The sequence below is a fragment of the Laccaria bicolor genome, genomic scaffold (assembly GCF_000143565.1).
Source record: "Laccaria bicolor S238N-H82 LACBIscaffold_4 genomic scaffold, whole genome shotgun sequence".
In the NCBI taxonomy this organism is placed as follows: Eukaryota; Fungi; Basidiomycota; class Agaricomycetes; order Agaricales; family Hydnangiaceae; genus Laccaria; species Laccaria bicolor.
In genome coordinates, this window is record NW_001889875.1 from 446069 (window position 1) to 471466 (window position 25398).

The 25398-nt window shown below is 49.3% G+C and overlaps 7 protein-coding genes across 7 annotated transcripts; 5 read left to right on the forward strand and 2 right to left on the reverse strand.

Moving 5' to 3' along the window:
- Window positions 1-881: 881 nt before the first annotated feature.
- On the forward strand, window positions 882-2313 carry LACBIDRAFT_311203 (uncharacterized protein; the record flags this gene model as incomplete). Its single annotated transcript, XM_001876369.1, has 3 exons — window positions 882-1346; window positions 1412-1811; window positions 1862-2313. 3 exons carry the CDS (start codon window positions 882-884, stop codon window positions 2311-2313), a joined length of 1317 nt encoding a protein of 438 aa, XP_001876404.1.
- Window positions 2314-3635: 1322 nt separating this feature from the next.
- On the reverse strand, window positions 3636-4357 carry LACBIDRAFT_188597 (mitochondrial 54S ribosomal protein YmL23; the record flags this gene model as incomplete). Its single annotated transcript, XM_001876845.1, has 4 exons — window positions 3636-3887; window positions 3952-4106; window positions 4164-4287; window positions 4337-4357. The coding sequence occupies 4 exons, from the start codon at window positions 4355-4357 to the stop codon at window positions 3669-3671; spliced, it is 519 nt and encodes a 172-aa protein (XP_001876880.1). The 3' UTR covers window positions 3636-3668.
- A 3099-nt stretch (window positions 4358-7456) lies between these two features.
- LACBIDRAFT_166907 (uncharacterized protein) lies at window positions 7457-9120 on the forward strand (the record flags this gene model as incomplete). The annotated part of the gene is made up of 4 exons (XM_001876370.1): window positions 7457-7590; window positions 7648-7756; window positions 7922-8059; window positions 8110-9120. Coding segments are annotated over 4 exons (1392 nt in total), but the record flags the coding sequence as incomplete, so codon positions are not given.
- A 133-nt stretch (window positions 9121-9253) lies between these two features.
- LACBIDRAFT_319506 (uncharacterized protein) lies at window positions 9254-10735 on the reverse strand (the record flags this gene model as incomplete). Its single annotated transcript, XM_001876846.1, has 6 exons — window positions 9254-9436; window positions 9515-9689; window positions 9739-9799; window positions 9854-10310; window positions 10358-10462; window positions 10514-10735. The coding sequence occupies 6 exons, from the start codon at window positions 10733-10735 to the stop codon at window positions 9254-9256; spliced, it is 1203 nt and encodes a 400-aa protein (XP_001876881.1).
- A 208-nt stretch (window positions 10736-10943) lies between these two features.
- Window positions 10944-11940, forward strand: LACBIDRAFT_158584 (uncharacterized protein; the record flags this gene model as incomplete). Its single annotated transcript, XM_001876371.1, has 4 exons — window positions 10944-11001; window positions 11057-11070; window positions 11123-11323; window positions 11371-11940. Coding segments are annotated over 4 exons (843 nt in total), but the record flags the coding sequence as incomplete, so codon positions are not given.
- Window positions 11941-13586: 1646 nt separating this feature from the next.
- Window positions 13587-15497, forward strand: LACBIDRAFT_311208 (uncharacterized protein; the record flags this gene model as incomplete). The annotated part of the gene is made up of 10 exons (XM_001876372.1): window positions 13587-13661; window positions 13725-13796; window positions 13862-13947; window positions 13998-14167; window positions 14218-14228; window positions 14290-14435; window positions 14495-14597; window positions 14656-14944; window positions 14995-15307; window positions 15359-15497. 10 exons carry the CDS (start codon window positions 13587-13589, stop codon window positions 15495-15497), a joined length of 1404 nt encoding a protein of 467 aa, XP_001876407.1.
- A 763-nt stretch (window positions 15498-16260) lies between these two features.
- Window positions 16261-22905, forward strand: LACBIDRAFT_323208 (uncharacterized protein; the record flags this gene model as incomplete). Its single annotated transcript, XM_001876373.1, has 8 exons — window positions 16261-16339; window positions 16377-16379; window positions 16417-16483; window positions 16538-16600; window positions 16652-17886; window positions 17940-22231; window positions 22255-22812; window positions 22897-22905. 8 exons carry the CDS (start codon window positions 16261-16263, stop codon window positions 22903-22905), a joined length of 6306 nt encoding a protein of 2101 aa, XP_001876408.1.
- Window positions 22906-25398: the final 2493 nt, after the last annotated feature.

A 25398-nucleotide genomic window follows, 5' to 3' on the forward strand; every position in this document is an offset into this window, starting at 1 on the left:
GGAGTGTTAATTATCATAAAATCAATCGTCACTACATCCACAGAACTAAGTTACATATGGTTTGGTTCGTCTCAAGTTTTCCGTCTCTATCCTCATCCATGATCCCTGGGGCGTTGACCTCATTTTCCATTCCACGATAGGATTGGTCCCTCAACTCTCAGTTCGAATTTTTTGCTATTCCTTGGCTGATTATTTTTTTGAGTCAGAAGGCCTCAAAGCCTCAAGGCTCAGGCACAAACCATGGACGCTAGCTCGAATCCTCTCGAATCTCGATGACGTGCTTCGTCTAAAAACTAGGCTCTACATACCTCACCATATCCAGGCACGGCGATAAGACGGCCCATTCAACCCGTCTCCCGGAAATTCTCGTATAAACTATATTCTGCTACTTCTCCAGCGCTAACACTCTGAGTCGCCCACTGTGCTAAGTTGGTAAATCAACTGTAATTCGCGATATGAAATTTGGCGTTGCAGGAGGCATGTTACAAAATAGAGGAGTCCGAGGCTGTCCGAGGACTCGTAGTAAGGCCCGGGACCTTACAACTTTCGCGGCACTGACAATTTGTATATCACGGTAACTAAAAATTATCGGTCCCGAAAAATCAATCGCAACGCAAGTCCCTCTAAGTCCCTCCAGAAATACAGGTTGATTGGAATGGTCCACGTAACATCTTTGTTAAGTTGTCAGATTTACGTCCCATAAGTTGTCTGGGATTCCTGTCAATTATCCCATTTCTCCAAGTTTTCGAAATCTCGCATCGCAACATTCACTGGTCACCTCTGAAATTGGCGTTGATCCGGCATCCTTGTTTTTGTATGTTTGTCATCTCTTCTGTTCACAACGTCGAGGCCCTTCTTTTGCCGTACTGAGTATTGTTTCCATGAACGTACCACGGCGAAGCACAGTCTACGATTTGGCGAGTCTCCGTCTCCATACGGACGGCTCTCGGGTGTACCAAAGCTCATCTACCAATCTCAAGCCGCGGAATGCAAAGCTTGCTTTACGCGACATTCGTGGAAATTGGATTGCAAGGGATGCTGGTGGGACCGCAAAGGTTCCTAGGTGGAAAATTGTTCCTACTTCAGCTACAGAGGACGGTTCTGTAGAACTAGAAGAGTTGTCGCAATCAAACTTTGTTGAAGCCGCCCTGGAAGAGCGAGACAAGCAAGGTGACGAAGAAGATGAGGACGGCGACGAACTGAACGTCCTCAAGCGTAAGCCAAAAAGGATCGATAGGCGCACGGCTAAGCGGAGAAAATTCGCTCATGACCATAGCTATCTTGGTGAAACGGCAGCGGATGCCAATTTCTCTGGAGAATCGCGTTTTCTGCCCCTTCCATCATCGGTGAGTTCGAATTCACTGTGTGAATATCCTCGCAACTAATTTGAATTTATCTTGTCACTCTTGAGGATCTTTTAAAATCTATTCATTACTTCGCTGCGAACTATTACAGCGAGAGGGGCCAACTACTGAACATCTCACGCGAATACCGAGCGAAACGGAAAGCAAAAAGGCTCGCAAAACGTGCAGAGAGACAGGCAGCAAAAGGGCGAGGCAGCGTAGAGAATACGGCATCTAGAAGCTCAAGCCTGCAGCAATCACAGACACCCAGTAATGGGTCCGATGATGAAGACGACTTTGATTCGGAAGATGAGGATGGAGAGGAGAACGAGGACAAAGATGACAGTGAGGAGGATGAGGAATATAAAGAAACATCGAAGAAAGGGAAAAAACTATCAAAACGGGACCAGGGTTCACGATTCAGAGACATGTACAAAGTTTTCGACGGATCCGCTCTCATGGCCATTGGTTCGTCATGTTCCCATTTGGCGTTACCTAATGCTGATTCGCTCCTGCAGGAATGATAGTGCAGGAACATGTCACACGGCTGCTGGAAGCCAGGGTACCCGATGGCTGGGAAGACAGTGTGAGGACTGCATTCCCAAATGGAGTCTGGGATGATGATCAGGAGGAAAGCGAAGATGAAACCTGGTTGAGGGATGTAAAGATCAAAGGTGCTGGAATCATCAATGATGATGATGGGGAAGTAGGGGAAGGGGATAACGAGGAGGAGCAGGATGAGGAGGGTGACAATGAGGACGAGGAGGAGGACAACGAGGAAGACGGAGAGGGAGAGGAGGAGGGGGAGGACGAAGAGGAAGGGCATAACATTGTCAAGGAAAACTATGAGCAAGACGAGGAAGCTAAAACGGAGGACGATGAGAACCAGACGCCGGGCGGGGATGACAGTGAGGGATCTCACGTGATGACCACGAGGAGGATGACGGCTAGGAAAGCAAAGAAACCATAGGTGGAAGTAGCAGCGCATGTCGAGGCCAAAGGATCTGCATCGATATAAAAATAAACCGAGGGAGGTTCATGCATTGAGGAGTGGTGGATTGTACGGTTCCAGGGCGTTGCCAAACCAATCCGAAGATAACACCAATACTATGGCCGCATACTGGTCACATTCTTGTGGCCGAAGTCGTAACAGGGGGAAGCCGAGCAAGTTGGACGTACAGGCACCGTAGGTCATAAGTCCGACGACAAGGAGGGCCCAGTTCTGTTGTTTCTTCGCCATCTGTTGGAGGGGTGTACTCGAGGCAGAAGCATCAATCGGAAGCAGAGGAAAAGATAGGGCATACGGCCACCACAAGAAAAGGCGACGTTCTGGATCTCTGGACCTCCATAGTCATTCCGCTGCTATGAGAGGACCACCCTTACGCACCAGGTGCAGGGTACATCAACATAGAAGAACTTCAGAGGAAGAGATAGACATACGGCCACCTGAGGTCGTGAGCCCGACAACAAGGAAGGCTAGATGGGACTTCGTCGCCGTCTGTACGGGAGGAATACGCTTTACACACCCGAGGCAGAAGAAATCAATATGAGACAGGTAGACGCGGAAATAGAACTTACCGATACCGGTGGTCGTGAACCCGCGGCTCGCGCAAGGAAGGCAGAACTGTTGAAATATAGTTACTCTTCGGCGGCCTGTGAGACGAGTGCCCGATGATGATGAAGACATCAAAGTGAAGTAGAGGAAGAAATAGAACACGGCCACCGGGTGTCGTGAGTCTGACGACAAAGAAAGTCGAAGTTTCAAGTTTGGTATTGGGTCGCCATCTGTATGGAAGAATGGAGATGAGGAACCTCGGCGACAGGCGCTTGGTCGACTTCTTTCTTTGGCCCAAAAATATGTTAACCTGGATGGCACAATACATTACCAGCACCAAGGGAAGGGCAAGGGGAAGGATGCCCTCCGGCGTCGTCGGCGGGAGAAGATGTCGATGTCGGCGGGGGTTCTATGGGGTCTTCCTCACCCCCACATGGTAGTGCTCGTGGAGTGGGCCGAAGAGCTCTCAATAAAGAGGCAGATTGGTCCGATGATGAGAGACCGTCTCAAAAAGTTGATGTTTTACAAAAAAAACACAAAGCGGAAACATGCTCATTGTTCCGGTTCACCTTTTGGAGTTTCTGGTGCTTCTTGTCTTCATGTTATGTCTTACACCGCTGTGAATACTGAGAGATCATCTTGTGGAAATAACTTCAGGTGCTTGACGCCCAATACCTACGGGCGCTCCAAGATGATGCAGGCTGTAATTGACAATGACTCTAGCATGCTAAATGTGTGAGAGATGCAATTAAATAAAATGAATTAGAATACTATGGAGATTGACACTTTTCTCGTAGTTCCCGGAGGGTAAGACCAGTGACGGGTTTCGAGGGATCAAAATCCGAAGGCAACGTCCCATCTTCCCAACTCCGCATGATATTCATGCCCAAGATGCCCATATTTTCAGAAGGAAATATTTTCAGGCGGTCTAGCCGTCGTTCGCGTAACTTGTTTTTGGGTAACATGCCCGACACCGCATGCCGTATGACCTGTACGCCAAAAAGCAACGGAGTCAGACAACCCGAAAACCGATGGTATTGAAATGGAACGTACATGGTCTGGGTTCTTCACCATCATACTCTCGTAGGGCGTCTCCTTCAACCCTCCAGGGAACATAGAGTGCTTTCGGAAGAGCAGCTGCTCCTGCTTCTTTCCAGTCACTCTCACCGCTCTCGAGTTCGTCACAATTACGTAGTCCCCGCAGTCCACTGTTAAGAAATTTAGGCTCTATCAATTGCTCTGGTCTAAAGACAAGGCTGACGCACCGCTGGGATCGTATATGGGTTTGTGTTTGCCCATTAAGACGAGTGCAATGCGCTCAGCCAGTTTTCCTAGAATGCGCTCGGATGCGTCAACATGGTGCCAAACGCGAGCGTACGCAAGCGCTGTCTGTTAAAAGTCATTAACCACGCTCAAAGCAAGGATATAATTCACGCACGTTGCCAACGACTTGGGACATCCTCGACGCTGTTATGAGTAGCCACCAATTTTTGATTCAATTCGAATTGCCAACAAAACAGGATTCCCACGGTCACTGCACACCCAGCCTCAGCCTCTGACTTCAACTTGAACTTAAAACGAGGAACCAGTTGCGCACGCTTTTACTCGCTGACCCCTGGTCCCCTGCGCCTCAAGTTAAACCTGGCCCATGTTTTTTGCTCAATCTATCTTGAATTTTATCAAAGCTGACGGCGTGCCGTTCTCCAACCCCTAAACCTGCATTCTCAGGCTGAACTCCTGGAGCTTGGCACACACCTTCAACGAACATGAATGAGATCTAATCCCTTTCAAAGTTTCAACACCAAATCTTGAACTAAAGCGCCACGCCCTCTAGCCAAAAACCTTCTCAAGGGTTACAGAGAATTTAAATGTCCCGTAGGACCGCCTTGAACCTGTTGAGTTTATAGGTCCTGTCTTCCACACTCGCCTTCTGACCCCGGGATCTAGATTCAAAACCGATACACGAGACTGAGCTCCAAGCTCAAGCCGCTTTACAACCCGTAGACGAAAGCGTCGTCATGGGCAATTGTGAGGCCCAAATTCACACCGATCTGCTCGGTATTTCTCTCTCGTACCTCAAGGTATGTCACGCTTTGGCGCCTACCAGTACCAGGGCTCTTTAACACCGAAAATATCAATACGAAACCTCCTCACCAAACTATCTCGGTTATCTCCCGCACCTGTGTGTGGCTCATCTATGAACTGAGGCGACAGGTATTCTTTATGGAGATCCTGGAATACAGGAACTTGTCTTGCTACCCCAGAATCACGCCATCGTACACGCGATGATGACCTATTGGCTCAACCCTGCCCCTCTTCGCTGACTTCTGGTGCTTACGATGAACCGCCCTCACCCCCGATAGCCGATTGGTGGGCAAGGTGCTCTGAGGTACATCTAGACGCCCGTGATACCAAGAGCCTGGCAATCATGACTCTCAAACTCTTTTCACCCTGGAGAAGCGAACGGAAATGAAATCTGTGAGAGAGCGATAATGGCAAATGCCCCTCCGAGGCAAAATCGTTCCTCGTGGATAGCGCCTCTAACGTAACCCCATTTACGGTGAGTAAACCTTTTAATTTGTTCTACCCACATGTGCTTACACCTTCAAAGCAATGAATTGATTTTACCACAGTGACGGCACCATGAGGCCAATCTCGGGAGCGTCCCTTAGGATTTTCCAGGGTCCTTCATTCCTAACACACAGGCTTCCTCTAACACAAAGCGGATGAGGTGACTACATTTCAACTCACTCACACTCGAAAAAACCTTTAGATTTGGAAAGTCAAAAATTAGAGGTCAAGAGTTTGTGCAACCAGATGAAACAAAGGTGGGGACACGTTCAGTGAATTGAATAATGTGCGGAATCCGCCTCCGGATTTTCGCAATTAGATTTCTTCCAAGACTTCCTTCATTGCGCACGGTGGGTGGTAGTGAAATTGTAAGCTAATCTTGGTGAAGCCTCAAAGAGCGTCCTTATTCCGGCGTGGTGTGCTAGATTGGTAACTAGAGCGCGGAGTCCTTGGCGTGCGTTTTTCATTTCTTTGAACACTCCGGAAGCCTTACCCTTGTTCTTCGGAAAAAGGAAAGGACTACAAAGCGAAATGTAGCTCCTTGTGGGGGGTTAGCTTCTGGAAAGAAGTTTCGAGGAAGAAACGTAAGTGTGGATCACACTTTCGATGCGGGTATAATTTTCAGTAGCCATCGTCATCCCATTTTTCTGTTTCAGGTGGCGCTGACGACACCTACAGTATCGGAGATATTTTTCTAGATTTTCTTGCTCAACATCGTTTCACTATCAGCGCATTCTGAGAAACTGCTACTTCTCCACTCCGTTCCTGAAACATTGCGTACGTTTCTATGTTGTCCACATGGCCAATTCACAACTCTATCCAGCTGCCTGCGCTTTCTTGGCTCGCGTGTCGCGCCCATACTAGACGCGCGCAAAGCACTGCAACCAGGAACGTCCTCTTTCTCGTGGAATCCACTGGGAAAGATCTTTTACGTTGAGACACCTGACGCCGCATTCCAGCGATCGAGCAGGTGAAATGGGGATGGTGTGACTGTTTTCGTTTTCCGTAAAGCTTCCAGCCTATGGAGAGATGGCTTGGTGTCCGCGCGTAGCAAAACCCCAATTTGACCCTGCGTTATCTTCCATGAGGTGAATTTTTTTTTTCTCCTGAGTCCTGTTCACAATGTTAAACGTGGAAAGTTGAACGATCTGACATCGAACATTCAGTGGGAGCTGGCATTCCGGCCCGACGGCTATCTCCACAAATCATCTCTATCTCTCCGGCGACGTCTACTACATACTGGATCGGAAATGGTGATTTTTTCTACGTCTCCCGTCCTCGATTTCGTCAAAGATTAGCCATGGTGATTTTGCCAGCACTTCCTCCTTCCCCTAATTTTTCTTGTAGCAAGGAAAGAGTTGTTTGAAATCAGGATTTACATAAACTAATATTTAGCCTCGCGATCTGACTTCACCATTGCACCAAATTTCACACCATCCGTAATGTCCGAATCACTGACGGTCCATCTGCTCTTCATCACCATGTTGAACATCAGCCCTTAGTAGTTCTTGTTTTGACAGGATGCTCAAGTGGCGGCCGCGACTACGCACCTCTATATCCGTGACAACGGCTTTCCCGAAAGACTGGATATTCTTTTTCCAACAGTGGTGAACCATACTAGGACGCATATGCAGTTTTCCATACATATAAATTTTTTGTTCAAGGATCAAACGATGTTTTCGAGAAAAAGAAAAAGAAAAGTGGCTGCCTGTGCATGTCCTTGCGGGGGATATCTTTGGGTAATTTCCTGCACCTTATCTATAATCTGACTGTCAAAGCTTTTTTTTGTAACTTTGAACCATGTGCGCGTTTCACTGTCAGCGTGCTTGGGCGCTCGGTCTCGTGACCAAAAATATTCCTCGCTTGACCAATGTTCTTTCGCCGGTTGGCGTCCACCGCGGCCTCCTCCTCACCACCACACCCAGCAGCGTACCGTCTTGCGCCTAATATCCGCCAACTGTTGTCTGCCGAAACCCCCGAGTCGTCTTCATCAACAACGACAGTCTCTGGGTGGATAAAATCCATCCGAAAGCAGAAGAACGTTTCTTTTGCAGTGCTGACCGACGGAAGCTCATATAAGGGCTTACAAGCTGTTTTTCTCAAGGGAAATGGATCTGATAGGTCTGCACGTTGTTTCATTTACCTGTACTCCGTTGCTCAGTCTGGTGAATATTACAGGCTGACGACAGGAACCGCTGTGCGGTTAACGGGCAAACTCGTGTCTTCGCCTGGTGCTGGCCAGTCGCATGAACTTTTGGTGGATGAAGCGCAGGATGGAGAAGTTGAAGTTTTGGGCGAATGTGATCCAGTGGTCAGTCGTGCCTTTTCCTTTTCATGTGTCGCAACGAACGGGATGAAGTGCAGAGGCTTCGTGGCACCGGCAACGACCTCAATCCATTCAGCTCGACAAAATTTCCCTTGATTAGGTCTTGTGCTGACCTGTTCTTAAAAGGCATACCCTATACAGAAGCATGCCCTCGCAAACGAATACCTCCGCGACAATGCACACCTCCGAGCACGCACATCTCATATAGCAGCCATGGTTAGACTAAGGGACTCGTTAGCCCGTCAAATGAACGCTTTTTTTGCCGTCAGTCTTCGTATCATTTTATTCTCAATGTCATTTTGACTCATGCACAGGCTCAAGGGTTCTGTTACGTACATACCCCAATACTAACGGGCAACGACGCTGAAGGCGCCGGAGAAGCCTTTCGGATATCCCCAGTTGAGGGTGTACACCCAGCATCTATCACACCACCATCCTCTCCTCCTCCTGAAACGTCGTTACAACCACCGCCCGAATTCTTCTCGCGCCCGGCATACCTCACTGTCTCCCACCAACTGCACTTAGAGGCCCTTGCCACAGCATTATCACGGGTATACACCCTCTCCCCGTGTTTCCGCGCTGAGCGGTCCTTAACTAGTCGACACCTTGCTGAGTTCTGGATGTTGGAAGCCGAGTGGATCCTCGGTCCCCACACCAAGGATCAACGGGGTTTGGACGAAGTGTGCAGTTTTGTGGAAGCGTCTATTAGGAACGTCGTGCTTCTCGGAGAACAAAGCATGAAGGACGACATAGACGTATTATGGAAAGACGGCAACGAAAAGAAACGCGCCGCAATGGAAAAGGCATTCTCGCATGTAAATAGCCAAGCATGGACGAGAATGTCTTATACCCAAGCTGTACAAGAACTGGCCTCTTTCGACCATGCAAGGGCCAGTTCGAAGTTTGAATTTAAACCACTATGGGGTAAGCCCTTACAAAGCGAACATGAGCGCTGGCTTGCGGACGTGTTGGTGGGTGGACCGGTGTTCGTTACTGACTACCCTGCCTCCCTCAAACCGTTCTACATGCGCGCAAATGACACTCGGGAACCAGGGCAGGGAGAGGAAGACACAGTCGCGTGTTTTGATCTTCTTGTACCTGGGGTCGGTGAGCTTGTTGGTGGGAGTGTGAGGGAGGACAGGGCGGACGTGCTTAAGCGCAAGATGGAGGAAGCAGGGTTGGGGAGGGAAGCGTATAAGTGGTATGAGGAGCTTAGACGGTATGGAGGCGCTCCGCATGCCGGTTTTGGCATGGGCTTTGAGAGGCTTGTTGGGTGGGTTGGGGGTGTGGATAATGTGAGGGAGTGTATCCCAATGCCTAGGTGGGCTGGCAGGATGCTTTTGTGAGCTAATGTATCGTACAGCGTTACAAGTGCTTTATGCGAATGCTAATTCAAATGATGTCCTATCAATGTGTGCTGAACAGAACGATTCAGAAAACCATGCGAATAGTCTGGTGCTAACCCAGCCGAGCTTTCTTCCTACTGGGTCCATGAGTACCATTACCAGCTCCACCACTAGCATGACCACCGTAATGGCCACCTCCACTGAGGCTTGCAAAACTCGCCGAACTTCCAGGCTTGGAATGCGATTGACCAAACGGACCTCCCATATGCCCGTGTCCCCCATGATGCGAAGTGTTCTGCGCAGGGATGGGCATCATGGAGGGTGCTTCATCCTGTGTGATGCGTCGGTGAGGGGGTATTTGGTGTCCTGGAACGGTTTGGAACGCGTTCCAGGTTGGCTTGGGGTCCTCTTGGAACCATTTATGTTGGAGGGCCTCGCGGGCTGTGAGCCTGTTGTCTGGGTCGTATGCGAATAGCTGCCGGAGTAGGTCGTACCCCAGCTGGGAGCGGATACGTGATTGACACCAGTCAGATAGGCGATTTGAGAAGCTGATATGGGTCAGGAATCGTGATTAGAGAGGAAATGTAGGATACGCACTGGTCTAGACGTTTCATGCTTTGGTACTCGGGCATATCTGCAAGACCGGGCCAGTCCTGCTCTATAATCGCATCAGCCGACTTTTTCATTGACAATGAATGTCGCAAGCACTGACCATCTGGGGTACCTACAACCTCAAAGATCTTCAACAGCTGATCGCGTTGAAAAGGCACGTTTTTCTTTGAATCCAGCTTCGCTTCTTCCCCTTTGAAAATAGGCTTTAAGCTTGCCAGTTCTGCCATAACGCAGCCTACAGCCCAACAATCGATGGCTTTGTTGTAATGTTTTGCTCCTAGGAGCAATTCAGGAGCGCGGTACCAGATGGTCACAACCACTTTGTCTCCTGCGAAGAGTGGTTGCAGAGGCTGGTATATGAGCCGAGCGAGACCAAGATCACCAATCTTGACTACTCCGCTGGATGTTATGAGGATGTTGGCGGGTTTGAGATCGCGGTGAAGGATGTGACAGGAGTGAAGGTATAAGAGGCCGTTAAAAAGTTGATATACTAGGGATTTTAGCACTGGAGTACTGATGGTTTGTCGGAGGGTTTGGGAGTGGTGGTGTATGACTTGCTTTTCCAACAATGAGCAACGGTTTGAAAAGCAAGGGGTCGCCTTACCAAAAAGTCATGTTCCGCGTATTCGAATACCATGTAAATGGACTTGTCCTCGAGGATGACCTCTTTGAGAGCCACAACATTTTCGTGGTCGATCTCCTTGTTCAGCTGTTCCCTTAATCAACATCTAGTCCACATCAACGTATATTCTGCACGTACCGCAATCTCTCTGATCGCGCTTTGACTGATGCCAGTGTAAGTTATCACGTCGCCCTCCTTGTCTGGTTTAAATTTCTTGATCGCGTGTATCTTCTGGTCTTCTTCCAAGCTTTGGGCTTTATACACGCGTCCGTATGTCCCGGACGATATGAACCCTAGAATGGTGTATTTCGAGGAAACAGCACGGTGTAATCCATCCCTCCGTCCGCGATAATAGTACATGGGGTCACGTTGGAGAATATCGTTCACGCCATCGTTTGGCACCATCGTAGCCGTGTACGCAGTCCGCTAGCTCATGGAGGTGGTCGATGAGAGACTGGTGAGCTCATCGCCGGCAGGGACGAGATTCGTTCGTGGGAAACAAATTACACAGTGTTGAATTTATCCCCGTTACCAACGTCCGCCATCCGCCTTTTTCGTAACTTATACCAGCGTAATGCCCTCGAAAACTTCTCCCGACAGCTTCACCTTTACGGTGGGGAAGCTAGGTTCGGTTTTGACGCTGTTTTCTTCGTGAATGTGCTAATTAGCGGACTCATTCAGATGCTGGCATGGCAGTGAGTTTTTGCCACAATGTATCGAGGAACAACTCCAAAACAGCTTTTATAGATCTTGTTGGGCGAGAGAGCTCACTTGATAGAATTTCCATCAATACTTTTGCCCCCAGGAGCAACGACGGGATCGATTGTGAACATCGCTGTTCACCAAAACCACGCAGAGGAGAAACGACGAGAAGCGGATTTCTGGGAGCTTCAAGATGATATCTTGAGTGAATTCGGGAAGGCTACACCAGCGTTCCCTGATCTACAAGTGTGTGTCGTCGTTTTACTCCTTGAATCTGCGCTTAATCGTCGCAGGTGCGAAACGTCACCCAGACCTCCATAACCCTCGAATGGCCAACAGTCCAGCTCGCCACCGCCAAGCTCCGCTCTCTTGATATATACAGAAATGGACAACGACTAGCTGCGATACCGTCACCCATGACCAACACTTCAACCAAACTCTCCGGCCTTGAGATTAACACAGAGTATTCCTTCCAGCTCATCCTCCGCACCACCGCTGGCGTCTTCCCTTCAAATCTGATCCGCGTGCGCACGCACACTATGACCGACACATCTGGCATTTGTGTGTGCTTCGGCAACGTCCAGGATCCTGCCTTACTGGAGGACGTTAAACTGGCACTAGGGGAGATGAAGGCGAAGTGGAGCGATAAAATCCAGATCGATACCACCCACTTTGTATGCACTACCCCAGCTGTGACACCTACCGGTGCACAGGCGGCCGGAAATTCTGGAGGTCCGCCTGGTATTGAGTACCAGCGCGCATTGCAGCTGAGCATCCCCGTTGTCCAACCACAGTGGATTCTGGCGTGCCATTCCGAGAAGAAAATGATCCCTATTGCATCATACTACCTCGGTGCCACACCCAACACGCCGCTCGGCTCGGCTGGATTGAGCAATAGGCCACAATCCATGTCTCAAGCTTCGCTATCTCACCCTCCGAACACCCCACAAGCTCCCAACAAACAGACACCTGCATCTTACCGCGCCTCAATGCCCGCGCCTGCCCGCCAATCGACGGCTACTCCCCCCAACCAGGCTTCCGCGTTTGTCAACCAACCCACCTCTGCGCGCCAGCTGGAGTCAACGACGGAAGAACCTGGGGACGAGGCGGAAGCAGACCGCTTGAAGCTCGAGCGGACTACAAGTGCCGAGTCGAAGAGGAAAAGCAGGAGTGGGACGATGAATCGCGAATTCAAGTTCCCCCCTACGCCGTCGTCGCCGCCAGCTATGCCGGAGGTTCAAGCAAAGAAAGGACCTCCTCCGCCGTTAACTGAGAATGGCCTCGCTGCGGAGTCGTTGGTTACGCCTTCGAGTATTGAGGTGCCCCCTCCGCCACCTGTGGAGAAAGAGAGATCGTTCTCGAATATTTCGTTGGAGTCTGGGGAGGATGATGTTGGTGATACCGTGGATATCCCTTTGAATTGAGATAGCTACTTGCATACTTCGTTGGTCTGGCGTCTTTTTGGTTGTTCTGTACATGTCGCTGTGCCAGTACTGGTATCCTTCTGAATTACTTTAATTACCCTCAGAAAGGACCGTGGATTTGAACTCATTGTGAATGGACTTGGCCGAGTCGCCAAATATATTTCAACTTGCAAATATTTTTGCCACATCCTGTTTGCTCTCGTCCTCATTAATTCATTCTTCAGAAGACCCGATTTTGCAAATAGTCTAGCCACGGATCCGGAAGACTACATAGCCTGCTTCAAGTTTCAACACTCAACAATCAACGTCATTCAACGTTCAACCTCGAACTTGAAGTTGCCTCGAAGTCAACTCGAAGTGGCTACAGGCTTTGGACTCGGGATAGCGCGCAGTCTGCAACCAATGTCAAAGGCTTCCGAGTCCAGTGCCATCCCTGTCTATCGAATTCTACATACAGTAACGACGGCAAGCCCACGGTGGGCTCTCAGGGTCAATGTGGTTCTAAATTTGAACTAATCCATCGCGTCATGGGAACTCTCTTGCAAGTGCATTCTGTGATAATCCTCCGTGATTCTACCGAACTCAAAAACACTTGGACCACGCCACGCTCTACGTCGCACACTGGTCGCTCATCTGGATTTCTCGAATCTCGGCTCTAAGCACGCGACCGGTAGCCATTACGTCTCTTTGGTCTTCAAACCAGCATCTTTCTAACATAGACTAAGGGCCCGGCGGGAAAGCCATGTGGACTTATGGCTCCCATGGCCTGCATTTGACGCCGTAGCCTCAAGCTTGAGGGTTCCCATGATCACCGTCTAAGTTGCCATTCTCACTCCAAGATAACAACTTTGGATGTCATTGGTTCCTATCTTTAGGGCTTGTAGTGTGGAACTGGCTGAGCTTCTTTGTTCAGCGGCTTCCCAGAAGGAGAAACGTTGGGAATTGTAGCTTGCCAAAACATTCATGGAAGCGATGGGCGCGATTAAAGATGACATGGGTAAGAAGAATATATATCTCTTGTTCTTGTAACTTCCCGGCGCTTAATTCCCTCTGGATTTCTCTTCCACTTCCCGGCTTCGCATAGGATGGCGAATCCCGCAAGACAACCATGCACACTTGTTTTATGCTTCGACGGAACTTCCAGCCAGTACGATGAAGATGTGGGCGCTCGCATTCCTTCTCTTGTTCTTGAAAAACTGATTCACCTTTTTTTTGATATGTAGAACACTAACGTAGTCAAGTTATTTGCATTGTTGAAGAAGGACGACACTGCCGAGCAACTGTGCTATTACCAGGTAACTCTAACAAACAATACAGAACGTTCATAGGCAGATAACGCTCACATTTCGCTCTCCCCAAGGCGGGAATAGGCACATGGTTCCAGCCGGGCGTAGTGTCTCCTCTCTTTGAATGGGGCGCAAAGGTTTTGGACCTTGCATTTGCTTGGTACGTCACAATTCGAGGAGATGATCAATATGTAAGGTTGACTTTTTCAGGTATCTCGACGCCCATGTCCTTGATGGCTACAGATTTATCATGCAGAATTATCGTTCTGGGGATAAGATTTGCCTGTTTGGTGTGCAGCGAGCTTCCAATGGCCCGTTTTCTCTGCGTGTTCATAGTAACCTTTACCTACAGGGTTTTCTAGGGGCGCTTATACCGCGAGGTATGACCTTCACAACCTCATTGAAATTCTCAATAATGTGCATCTTTCAGGGCGTTGGCTGGCTTCTTGTACAAGGTTCTTAACGCTGTCGTCAAAATTAATTTAATCTGATGTTTAAATAGGTTGGACTCCTCCCTCGAGACAACGATTCCCAAATGCCTTTTGCGTACAAGCTTTACAAACGTACCGATCCGGCTGGAATACAGCTTTGCGCAGGTTTCAAGCAGACGTACTGTCGAAATGTCGATGTTGAGTTCGTCGGCGTTTGGTACGCCTTTTTTTGTTGTTTTCAAAGCTCCGTTACAGGCTGATTAAAAATAATGTAAGGGATACAGTCGCAAGCGTCGGCGTCGTTATGGGTCGGACGCTCCCCTTCAGCAATGCAAACAGGGGTATCAAGATTTTCCGACATGCGCTTTCGCTTGATGAGGCGAGTGATCCCCCCCCCGGCCGTGTAAGCCCTTCGCGTCAACTCAATTTTACCAAAGCACCGTGCCAAGTTCCAGCCAAATTTATATCACCGACCTGGACCTACCGACGCATCTGAAGACCAGAATCTGAGAACTGGTCCTGAAACTGGAGATTTGACCTTCGCGGCTCCTGAATCGTCTACCCCAGATGAGCCACAACATCAAGCGTCTTTCGGATACACATTATCGCCCACCGGGACAAGTTTTACGGAAAATAAAGATACAGGAAAGGCATATGCACCCGTAATGGAGGAGCAGGTGATACCAGCCGATGTTTTGGAAGTCTGGTTCTCAGGGTGTCACAGTGGTGAGGACGTTTGTCGCTTTTCAAATCAACACAGATTTGTTGAACTGTAGTTCCAGACGTCGGAGGAGGGGCCGTTCTGAACAGCACCCTTGAATCTCTCGCCAATATTAGTTTGCGATGGATGGTCAGGGAAGTGATCGCGTCGGGATGTGGGGTGATTTTCGATCCTGCAGCCCTGGCTCAAGCCCGAATTGAGGTATCTCCCGAACCCATTGGGCTTGCAGAGCGGGAACTCGACGATATTGATTGTCTGCAGCCCATTTACGACGATCTTGTGATTTACAAGATTTGGTGGATGTTGGAAGTCATGCCTCTAAAATTTACATGGCAGGATGCGCAGTGCGTTTGGCATTCGAAACATAGGTAAGTGCTTATACTTAGTGTAGTCAATCAAAGTGATATCACTCTGTTTAGTATCCATCTAGGAAAGGGGCGAAATATTCTGGAGCCACATCCGAACTTTCATGTTACGGTCCAGAAACGAATGAAGTCTGCCTTGAACTATAAGCCGAAGGCTACTTGGGCGGCGGGGACGGAAGTTTATGTACAATAAGGACCTCTTAGTCAACCTCAATTCAGACAAGCCAGTGATTCGAACTTCCGCCACTGAGGCTTTTTCGATGGCCGTCTCTTCCCAACTTGTTTACAGAAGTCGGACAAATTGATACATGGTACCTGTACTCGTTATATTGAAAATAAAGGAAATCGTTGAAAGGCGGGATAGGCTATGGAAAGAAAAAGGTACGGAGCAACTATTTTTGCAAACGCTGATGTTGCTGAGGCGGGCCGAATCAGGGCGGGACTGATGGCGTCCACCTAATTAGGACAGTGTGTCGGTTCTTCTCCACTTTTATGTTTCTTTCGCTTTACTCATTTACAAGTCCCTTTGTCGCTGTGCCTCGTGTAAGTACTAAAATCAATTGGGTCTCGCCGCACACCATTCCTTACATATCGCATAGGCACTTTTTCTAAGCAAAGCGGCATCAGGCCAAATTTCCCAAACCCAAGAAAATAGTCGCCTCTGACAGACCCTTTAAAGCTCAGCATTTAGAAGAAGTCGTCGCCTTCGTCCATGAAATATATCATACCTAGTTGTGAGCAGATGATAATATTTCTGGAGGTTCAAGCATTCGTGCTACAATTTCTTGTACAATTTTTCCCATTACGACTGAGAGGACTTGCATATACACTCAGTCCCCTGTATTTTTAAGGTGCAGCTTGACCTTTTCAGCCACAAAAAAATCATCAAAAGTATTTTGTGTAGTTTAACGGTTCCCTGGCTACAATTTAGAAAGCTCAAGCTTTGAGTTGGCTCAATGTTGGCTTTGAGAGGAATTCCTGTTTGCGTGGCTTGGGCTTCTGAACCAAACAACGAACAGAACTTCTCTTGGCATTGTTTGTCGCGTTCTCAACGACACCTTGTCGTCGACAGCAAGTAAGTATCCTTATTGAGAATTTTTTCCTCTTCTCAGCTCAGACTATCAAGGTCTTCTTGTCATTGGATCAACAGCTCTCGTCAGGTGACGCGACGCCCAGCTGGTGAGTAAATCCACGCACAAGCAGGATTTGTCCAAGATTTGTTCAAATTACCAGCCACACCGCGTCTGCTATGTCGAATGCCGGCGAATCCTCGAAACGGTCGGATATCATCGACATGTAAGAGTCTATATTCCTCATTTGAAGCGTTATTGAGTCCTATGTTCTCAGAACAAATGGTAACCTGCACGAAATCTTGACCCAGCAAGATGGAGTCCATCTGGATCAGATCAAATCATATCTCGAACCACGAAAAGAGCAGCTCAGACGCGTCACGGACGTTTTTGGGAAGCCATCAGCCGCGTCGAGGAAGAAGATAGAAAGTGGTTCGGTTCCACTGCCAGATGGTGAGGTTGTTCAGGTTGATGACGGGCAAAAGGAGTGCGTCTTCGCCGTCAGCGACAAGTTCCAGATCGACGAAGTGCAAGCCTGCATCCTTGTTCGTGCGTTCATTTTTAGCCATGGACTGTCTGGAACGTCTAGTGGTTCGCTGGAGGCCATTGCTGCTGAACTTGCCGAGAATATCACGCCGTTCTATGACGCGGAACGGCTTCACACTTTCCGGGTCCTCATTCCTCTGTTCTACGTGATGGGCAACTCAGATCACCGCTTACACGAATTCGCCCTTGAGTTCGTTCCCAGGGTCTTGCCTGATGGCACGAAATTCGCAGAGGAGATTGTGGCCGAGTACATCCGGAAAACGAAGGAGGTGCTGCCATCGAAGTTAACCGGGGATCCGAAGAAGGCTTCACAGTGGGCGAAGCAGTCGTTGAAGGATCAATTAGTGCTTTTGGAGGTGCTGTTTTGGGCGATGTTCAATTACGTTCAGTGCACAGGACCGCTGGTGGTGACAATCTATGAGGCTGCATACGGCACATGCCTAGGTTCCACGCAAGCAAACAATACCCTCTTGCTGGATGAGGAAAGCAGGCAGATGCAACAAGATTGTGCTGCAATTTGGATTCTCATCACTACCGAAATCCTCGAACTGGAAAGTTTGAGCGATCCACAATTTTTGGACTTTTCCGAAGATACGGATAACTACACATCATCCCCTACCTCTCTCCAACGCATTCACGAGCTCGTGACTACCCACGGAGACAGTCAATACTGTTGCACCTACTTAGCATGGACGTATGTCCTGTCTCGCTTGCACTCGAAGGCTGCAGAAATCAAGGAGCTTCCACCCTCATACCAAACCTTCTTCGACGCCATATCACAGCGCCAGAATCGTGAACCACTGCATGTCCAAATGGCAAAAACATGTCTTGAACCAGAAGCTGGGCTGTTCAACCTCCTCGGCAATCTTCTTACAAACTCCCCTTTGTTCGTTACCGCTGTCTCTTGGAGGACTGGCTCATCTATATCAGATCCCAATGCAGTCGCGTTCCGCTCTGTCTTGAAGGGTTCGTTTCTCCTCATGAACTTTCAACGTCTTAGCTAACCTTGCCCTCGACAGGATTCATCATGGCGATTGTGGAGCTTGTCCCCGTTGAACTTATTCCAGAATTTGACGCGTTAGTCGAAGTGTGGATAGCACTCTTCGGCAGGAGTGAGAGTTCCTCGGTTTCAGGCATATGTCGGCAATTCTGGGAAGCAGACTTTCGTACCGGAATTGCTCGAAGAGCCATCCTCGACGTTGCACGACAAAGGTTTCCCATACAAGTCAAGCCTCTCACCCGCCTTCTCCGTGCCATGACGGGATCTGGGTTCCTCGATACAGACTCGCTATCCACTGCGGACTCTTCTCACGAGGGCGAGGGTCTCAGCGAAGAACGCAAGGACTGTGATACTTGCGTTTTCCACTACCTGTACAAGCTGCCTACGTTTTCTCAGGTCTTGCCTCTCAGTGCCTGCACTGGCGCACATGCCATCTATGAAAGGCAGCCCGAGCGATATGGTTCCTCTAAAACAAACTCTGGTCCTACGTACCTCAATCTCCGGCCCATCAGACTTCCTGGTGGATCCGTCCTTCCAGCGAAGTCAACAGGGAAAGTGCTGAGTGGAGATGGGGCCGACCATGTTGTCGTTTGCTGGCAGCATGAGCACTCTGGTTGGAAGGTCATTCTGGAAATATTGACGGACTATGTAAATCGGAAGAGGATGGACTATGGCTCCGGAGGGACTTACCGGGATGTTTCTTTTGGTCGACGGGGAAGTGCACAAATAATGACCTTACAGATCGGAGACATTGGAATGGAGAGGGACAGTCATGGAGACGAGGACATGATTACTGACGTGCTAGATCTTGTGCGGAGCGTCATCCGAGATAACCCTCAACAAGCTGCAGAGCTCATGTTCTCTTTGGAGGATGGGGAACCTGTGGTAGCCCATACCATGACCGAGTCACAACCACCTGACCTAGTCCAGCTTACGACTATGATTTTGGAGGAAGCTCTATCGCGTTCAAATGGGGGTGCTAAGTCGCCTTCGCGCATAAAACTCATCACATCCGCAATAAGCGTCCTTTCTGCCCTCCTTGCCATTCCAAACTACTCCGGTCGCGTCTGGCTATATATCCGCTCTACAACGACGTTATTCGGGTCAGATAAAGTGCATGGGTTTGCCTCCGCTGCGTTGACAACAGAGCGCGCAACCGGGCAATACACGATGACTCTCGCGCTACTTCACCTGGTGCAGCAACTCTTTCGTGAGGCGTCAACTTCCATCGTCCCAGATAATGTTCGACTTCAACAAGTGAAGGAGGAAGTTCTGCTTCGTGCTGCTCGATTTGTGCACATCGAGATATGGATAGAACACCTGGGCTGGAAATATAACCAGCTAGGAGACCGCTTCGAGATTGGAAAACGTGTAACTTCGTTTTACCTTGAAGTCCTAGAGCATGCTCCACCTTTGCTCGAGGAAAGACCGTTTGCAACTTTGAGCCAGTCGGTTGCAGATGCTCTCCTCTTCAAAGCTACGACGTCGACGATTAACCCTCTGGTCTCATCTGTAAGCTCTGGGGCACATGTCCTCCGAATGCTGGCCGCGGCTCGACGCCAGGGTGACATCAGCCGTTTGGTTCTTCTCCTTGCATACCACCTCCGTCTCTGCCGTTTGATACTCACCTACAAGTTGAGAACTGACATGGCATCCAAGCCATGTCTTCTGGAACAAGCTCTCTGTGCTCGTGTTACTAGCGGACCAACTACGGAGCAAGGCCAAATGAAGCATGACCCAATCAACGTCTTGGCCAGCTACGTCAGCGATCGTACAGTACATACAATACTGCCAGTGGAAGCAATACGACTCCTGACTGCTCTCGGTGCATCTCTTTCCTGTGCTTCCCCGTCTCCCCCTACAATCGTTGGCCATCTTTCAAACCCCGAAACCACTGTCGCTCTGTTTGTCCGTATTATTTCACATCCATACGACGAACTTGCCCTCCGCAATGGGATTTGGAACTTTATTTCCCTGGCTGTGGACAAAGAACCGGCCCTTTCCGGTCTCTTCGTCACGGGAAAGTTTCGTGCTCCTTCTGATGTGAAGGCTTTGGAGGCGAAAGGTGACGACAAGAAGGCCGGAGATGAGGAGATGTACGCCCCTACAAGTGCTCTTGAAGCCGCTCGGGATATGCTATTGACCTGGAGAGAGCTGTGGGAAGCCAACCCGCAGCTCCTAGCATCCGTCTTTCGCTTTCTCAATGTTGTTTGGGAGCATGCCTTTGAGCATATGGCTGTTCTTCAACCACTGCGGAGTGATGCAGATTTCTGGGATCAAATTGTGTCTGCTGCATGCACAGAGGTTGGACCTGCTCCCGACTATGAGATAATCGAATCCACAGTTTTTGATGAGGCGGCGCGTTCAAATCACCATGAAGCGATTGCAATGCATGCGTATCGCACCCTTGTCAGGTCATTTGCACTCCGCATTGTTAGTCTCGATATCGGCATACATATCCAGTTGAATGGATCCGAACCTTCTACCAAAAAGCCCGAAAGCTACCTTCGGATTCTTCCTCAATTAAAATCTCAAGACGAGCTCACTGAGCTTCTTGCGGAGGCTTCCCCAAGTTCATTCGCCCCCCAGCTCCACGATTCTATCATAGAGCACATGAAGAGACATTTCCCTGGACTTACCCTCCAACAACTGGAATTGCAGGAGCCTGTGACTGAACGCGAATACGGCGATAGCTTTGTATTCAGTCCGACTCTGCTGAGAAGTCGACTACACGCTTATCCGCGCGACGATGGCATGGACGAGCCTGCTGACGTGGTAGAAAAGGAACTGTTGTCTATTAACCTGAACCTCTCGCTGGCGCATTCGCAGACGGCTCTGGCTGAAGCTTGGGAGACGTTACTTCGTCGGGTCACTGCATACCTTCGAAGCGATGATACAGTCAGGCCCATCCTGTTATCAATAGCTGCAACCCTATCATACGACATTGCAGCGGAGCAGAGGTCAGGAGATATGATGGCAACTATACATGGGACAAGATTATCGCTCTTACTTTCGATACTAGAACTTGCCTGGTTCTCTTCGACAGACAAAGCCAAAGAAGTTCAATCGTTCTTGGAGGTAGTCCAAAACTTGCGGGGCATCATAACGAACGAGGCCCAATCACCAGCGAGATCGTTCCTTGGGCAATTTCCTATTCCTTTTCACCGAGCCCTTTTACAGATAATATACTTCGTTACAAAGCAATCTCGAAGCCTGATAGGGAGGCCGAAGGTCGTCAATGGAACGCAACGTGTAAACGTTACGATAACCGTAGAAGCGACTCTAACCATGGTAATCGACGCTCTTCGTGTGGTTTTCATTGCGGCCAGAAGCAGAAAGGATGTTGACCTTGATAGGGATATGGAACTGCTCGTCTCTGTCTTTGAGCAATGCACCCGAGCAGATCTTACCTCGTCGTCGGCGTTCTGGCTTGCAAGGTGCCAAGAAACTGATGTAATTCGCGCTAGCTTAGACTTGTACGTTCACATAGACCTTGTCGGTCTCTTGGATCTCCCTCTCCTTTTATCACGCAAACAACCACTCTACTCCCCTCACATTCTGCTCTTCCACATGGCCCTTGTTAGCAATGCCACTGCTGCGGAACGGTTCGCTAGCGAAGGCGTTCTAGCTGCTTATAGCAACAATTTCATCAGCGCCGCAATCAGCTCTGGGCAGATAAACGTCACACTTCCAGAATTGCCGACAGAAAGGAGCCATGCGCATGTAGCATATTGCGCAATGATATCAGTCGTTGCAGCTGTGATATCAGCTCTAGGACGCCAGAACCACTATTTCGACTCCGAGGCCTGCGGTTTCGTTCAGCTTTACGGGGACCAGATATCTCGTGCGCTGTCATGGACAATTGGAGACACTATTACCCTACCACTGGTCGAAGAAATTGAACAGGTTGTGAACCTCTTCTATGCTATCGCTGCCAGTGTCCCAGCAGCAGCCAACGTAAACCCAGCTGTGAACAAGGTTCTTCGGGTGTTCACAACCCACGCTCTCCAGCTTATCCAACAGTTGAACTACGCCATTACCCATCCAAACCATTTGACGAGCTTGTTTGAGCCCGTAACAAACGATGAGCGGACACTGTTCGAGAAAGCTCCGCCTTCTGGTGGAGACCCTCTGAAACGCCCTCTGGTAGCGCATCTCATACATCGGCTATTCAGGCTTTCCAGCAATATCATTGGGACGCTTGTTTGCATCAGTAGGGCGGACACTGTGCTTTCAACCTCTCAAGAAGATTGGCCGATCAGTGAAGCACTCATTGTTCCTGTACGATCTGCGCTTGTCATTGTCAACTTTGTAACTAACCTACTTCCATCTAGCATTCCAAGATCGTTGTAGGAGAACCCGCCTCCCTCGGGACACTCCTCGAGCTGGGGAATTGCACCCTCGATGTACTGCGTGACCTTGTCAACCGACCTGCAGGGCAAAGTATCAGCAGAACAGCCTCGCTTCCAGGCACATACTCCACGCCGTTGGACGTGCGACAGGGTGTCATTACTGCTCGACGGAATCTTGAAGGAGTTCTCCTGTACTCCGTTACTCAACTTGCGATGTGGCTGTCCAAACCAGAGTTTGATACAACCAGCGTAGGGGATGGAGAGGCTGAAGAACAACGTGTCCATAATCATAATCACGGCATGATGGATGTTCAAAAAGCCGACGCCCCTATGGGGGCGAAAGAGCGTCATCGAGCAGGAGCAGGGCGACCGGGGATATCAATGGCTGAGAGGTTAAGGAGGGGTATGACGGGGGAGATGGCAGGGGATCTGCAATCGCTTTTGAACAAATCCAAACCAGTGATAGCGAAGAGCGCCACAGTACTAGGGAAGGAGCCCGTGGACGTTACACAGATTTTGCTGAATTTTCTTCAGGAGCGGGTTAGCGCGCCATCGTGATGTATTTACTATCTAACTTTTTCAATCGTCTTTTTTTTCTTCACTGCTTTCACGACTTGTACATAGAAAAAGTAGACTATTTTTTGCTGTAATGCAATATCCTCATCGAGTAAGCACGTCCGCGCCGGATGGTGTAATAAGCACCATATGTTCGGCTTGAGCACTTCGAGCACAATTCTGAAGTCTTTTGTCAGGCATCATCACCAGGTTTAGCTGAATGATATAATTACCACTGTAGATGCCGTCCAACCGTCAGGGAATATCCAACCTATAGGGTTGTTTCCTTGAACTATCGATGGCTAGCCAGTACTGTGAGTCATGTTCACAAAGCATACAATGTGTACACACGCACCTCAATGGTAAAGCAGTGGCCTGGTTGCATTTTACCAGGTTCATTGTTCACTGCATCACACGTTGGTTCCAAATTGAAGTATAGAATGTCTGATAACGTACGATGGTGCAGAATGTGCGGTTCACTATGGAACACCTTGCCAATGCCATGGCCGGTGAACTGGGATGAGGTGGAATATGGGTGAGGTTTAAGGAGATTGTGGATTGCTTCTCCGATGCCTTTGAACGGCAGGCCGGGACCGCAAGCTTTGATACCTGCTTCGAGGGCGAGGTTGGTGAAGTGTACGAGTTCGCGGCCTTGTTGGTCCTGGGTATGTGATTTGGTTGGGTAGAACGGTTGAAAGAGAGAACAAGGGGCTTACGACTTCGCCGACGAGGAAAGTCTGGGATGTATCCCCGTGGTATCCATTTAAGTAGACGGTGATGTCAATATTGATTATATCTCCATTTTCGAGGGGTCGGCTGGGTTCGGTTCAGTGTTAACATCTAGTGAAAGCTTGACGGATTGACTCACTCGTCTGGGATTCCGTGGACTAGGATGTTGTTAACGCTGATCAACATATCAACCTATGTGTTATCACCACCACGAGACAAGCCACCTTGTACAGCACGACTTTGGGAAGCCGTGATACCTCAGCGGCGAAGGGTACGCGGAATGCGAGAGAATATACTCGTGCACCTCCTTGTCAATAGCGTCCGTCGTCACTCCTACCTCGAGAATTGAATAAACACATCAATGAATTCACAGTTACACATCGTCAAATTACAATGGGGACATACCTTGACCAGTGTCCCAGCGAACTCTCTAACGTTTCGAGCCAAGCGTGCCGCATCTCGCAGCTTGGCCTCCTCTTCACCTCCAAGTTCGATCTTTCCGTTACCCTTGAGTTCTTTAGTTGGCGGCGGCACCGAAGCATAGTAAGGTCGTTCAATATGTGACGGAACAGGCCGGAGTGGTTGGATGTGGGACACGCCGAAGACGAAAGGTTCTTCTGGGAGGATGACGTTGTAGTTGCCAAAGTCCTCAGCGTCGTCACTGAGAGCACAGGTGGTGGCGGTGGAGACGCAGCGCCGCGTCTGAGTTCGTTGGAGAAGAGAACGACCTAGTAGTAAGCGGCGGGTCAGTCGCAACATGTGGACGCGGTTGTAGACCAAGGGGCTGCGAGCGGAAGATCCCGAGAAATGCGACTCCCTTCGTCTTGTCCCATCAAATTCTCAAAGGAGCTGAATACAGGGTCCAATATATCGGGCAGGTAAGACTAAATCAAGCCAGCTTCACTTCGATATCATCCGCCGCAAAGCCTGGTTCATTGCTCATCGCTCCTACCCACCGTAGCATACCACTGTGAGTCAAAACAAGTAGACTTGCTGCGCTTCGTAGTAGCTGTGCCGCAGTCAAAACAAGTAGGGTTAGTCACCGCAGCGTTGAGAAGAATCCGTATAAATACCACGCAAGACAGTATTCCCAGCTGCAGACACCCCAGAACGAAAAGTTTATCAAATATATCGACACCATGAGCCGCCGAGAAGCAAAGATTTATACCGCTTTACCACAATCTCCCACTGAGACGGTACAATTCTAGATGCCGTTAGGTGCTTCCGTCAACTACACAATCTTCCAAGAAATCGGAACCAGTGAACGTTATACTGGAAGAGGATGTCGAAGACGACGACATCTACGTGGAAGAGGAAGTTGCGATGGTGGAGTCATCCACAAGAGAATCCCGAAAAAGATCGATATCGATCCAATCAGCTTCTCGAGATGAATCCCCCACAAAACGGCATCAAGGCTTATAGAATAGTGTTTCTACAAATAATTGGACAGTTACTATAAGTTACACTCTGTGTCTAGTGTTACCGCGAATACTACCAGTCTATCGCATTACGCACAGCGTTACTATGCCCTACCAGCACCTCGGCGCACCCTACGAGTCGGCGGTCACTGATCGTCACGAATTTTGGCTGGACAAGTGTGATGTTGCGTGACAACTTGGAAAACGAGAGTCACGCTTGTCCAGCCAAAATATGTGACAATCAGTGACTGCCGACTCGTAGGGTGCGCCGAGGTGCTGGTAGGTCATAGTATCTTCGCGCTGATTTGGTCTCACCTATCAGACCCTAGATTCAACTCCTTTGGGACTTTGATGGGACAAGACGAAGGGAGTCGCATTTCTCGGGATCTTCCGCTCGCAGCCCCTTGTTGTAGACTTTGACAAC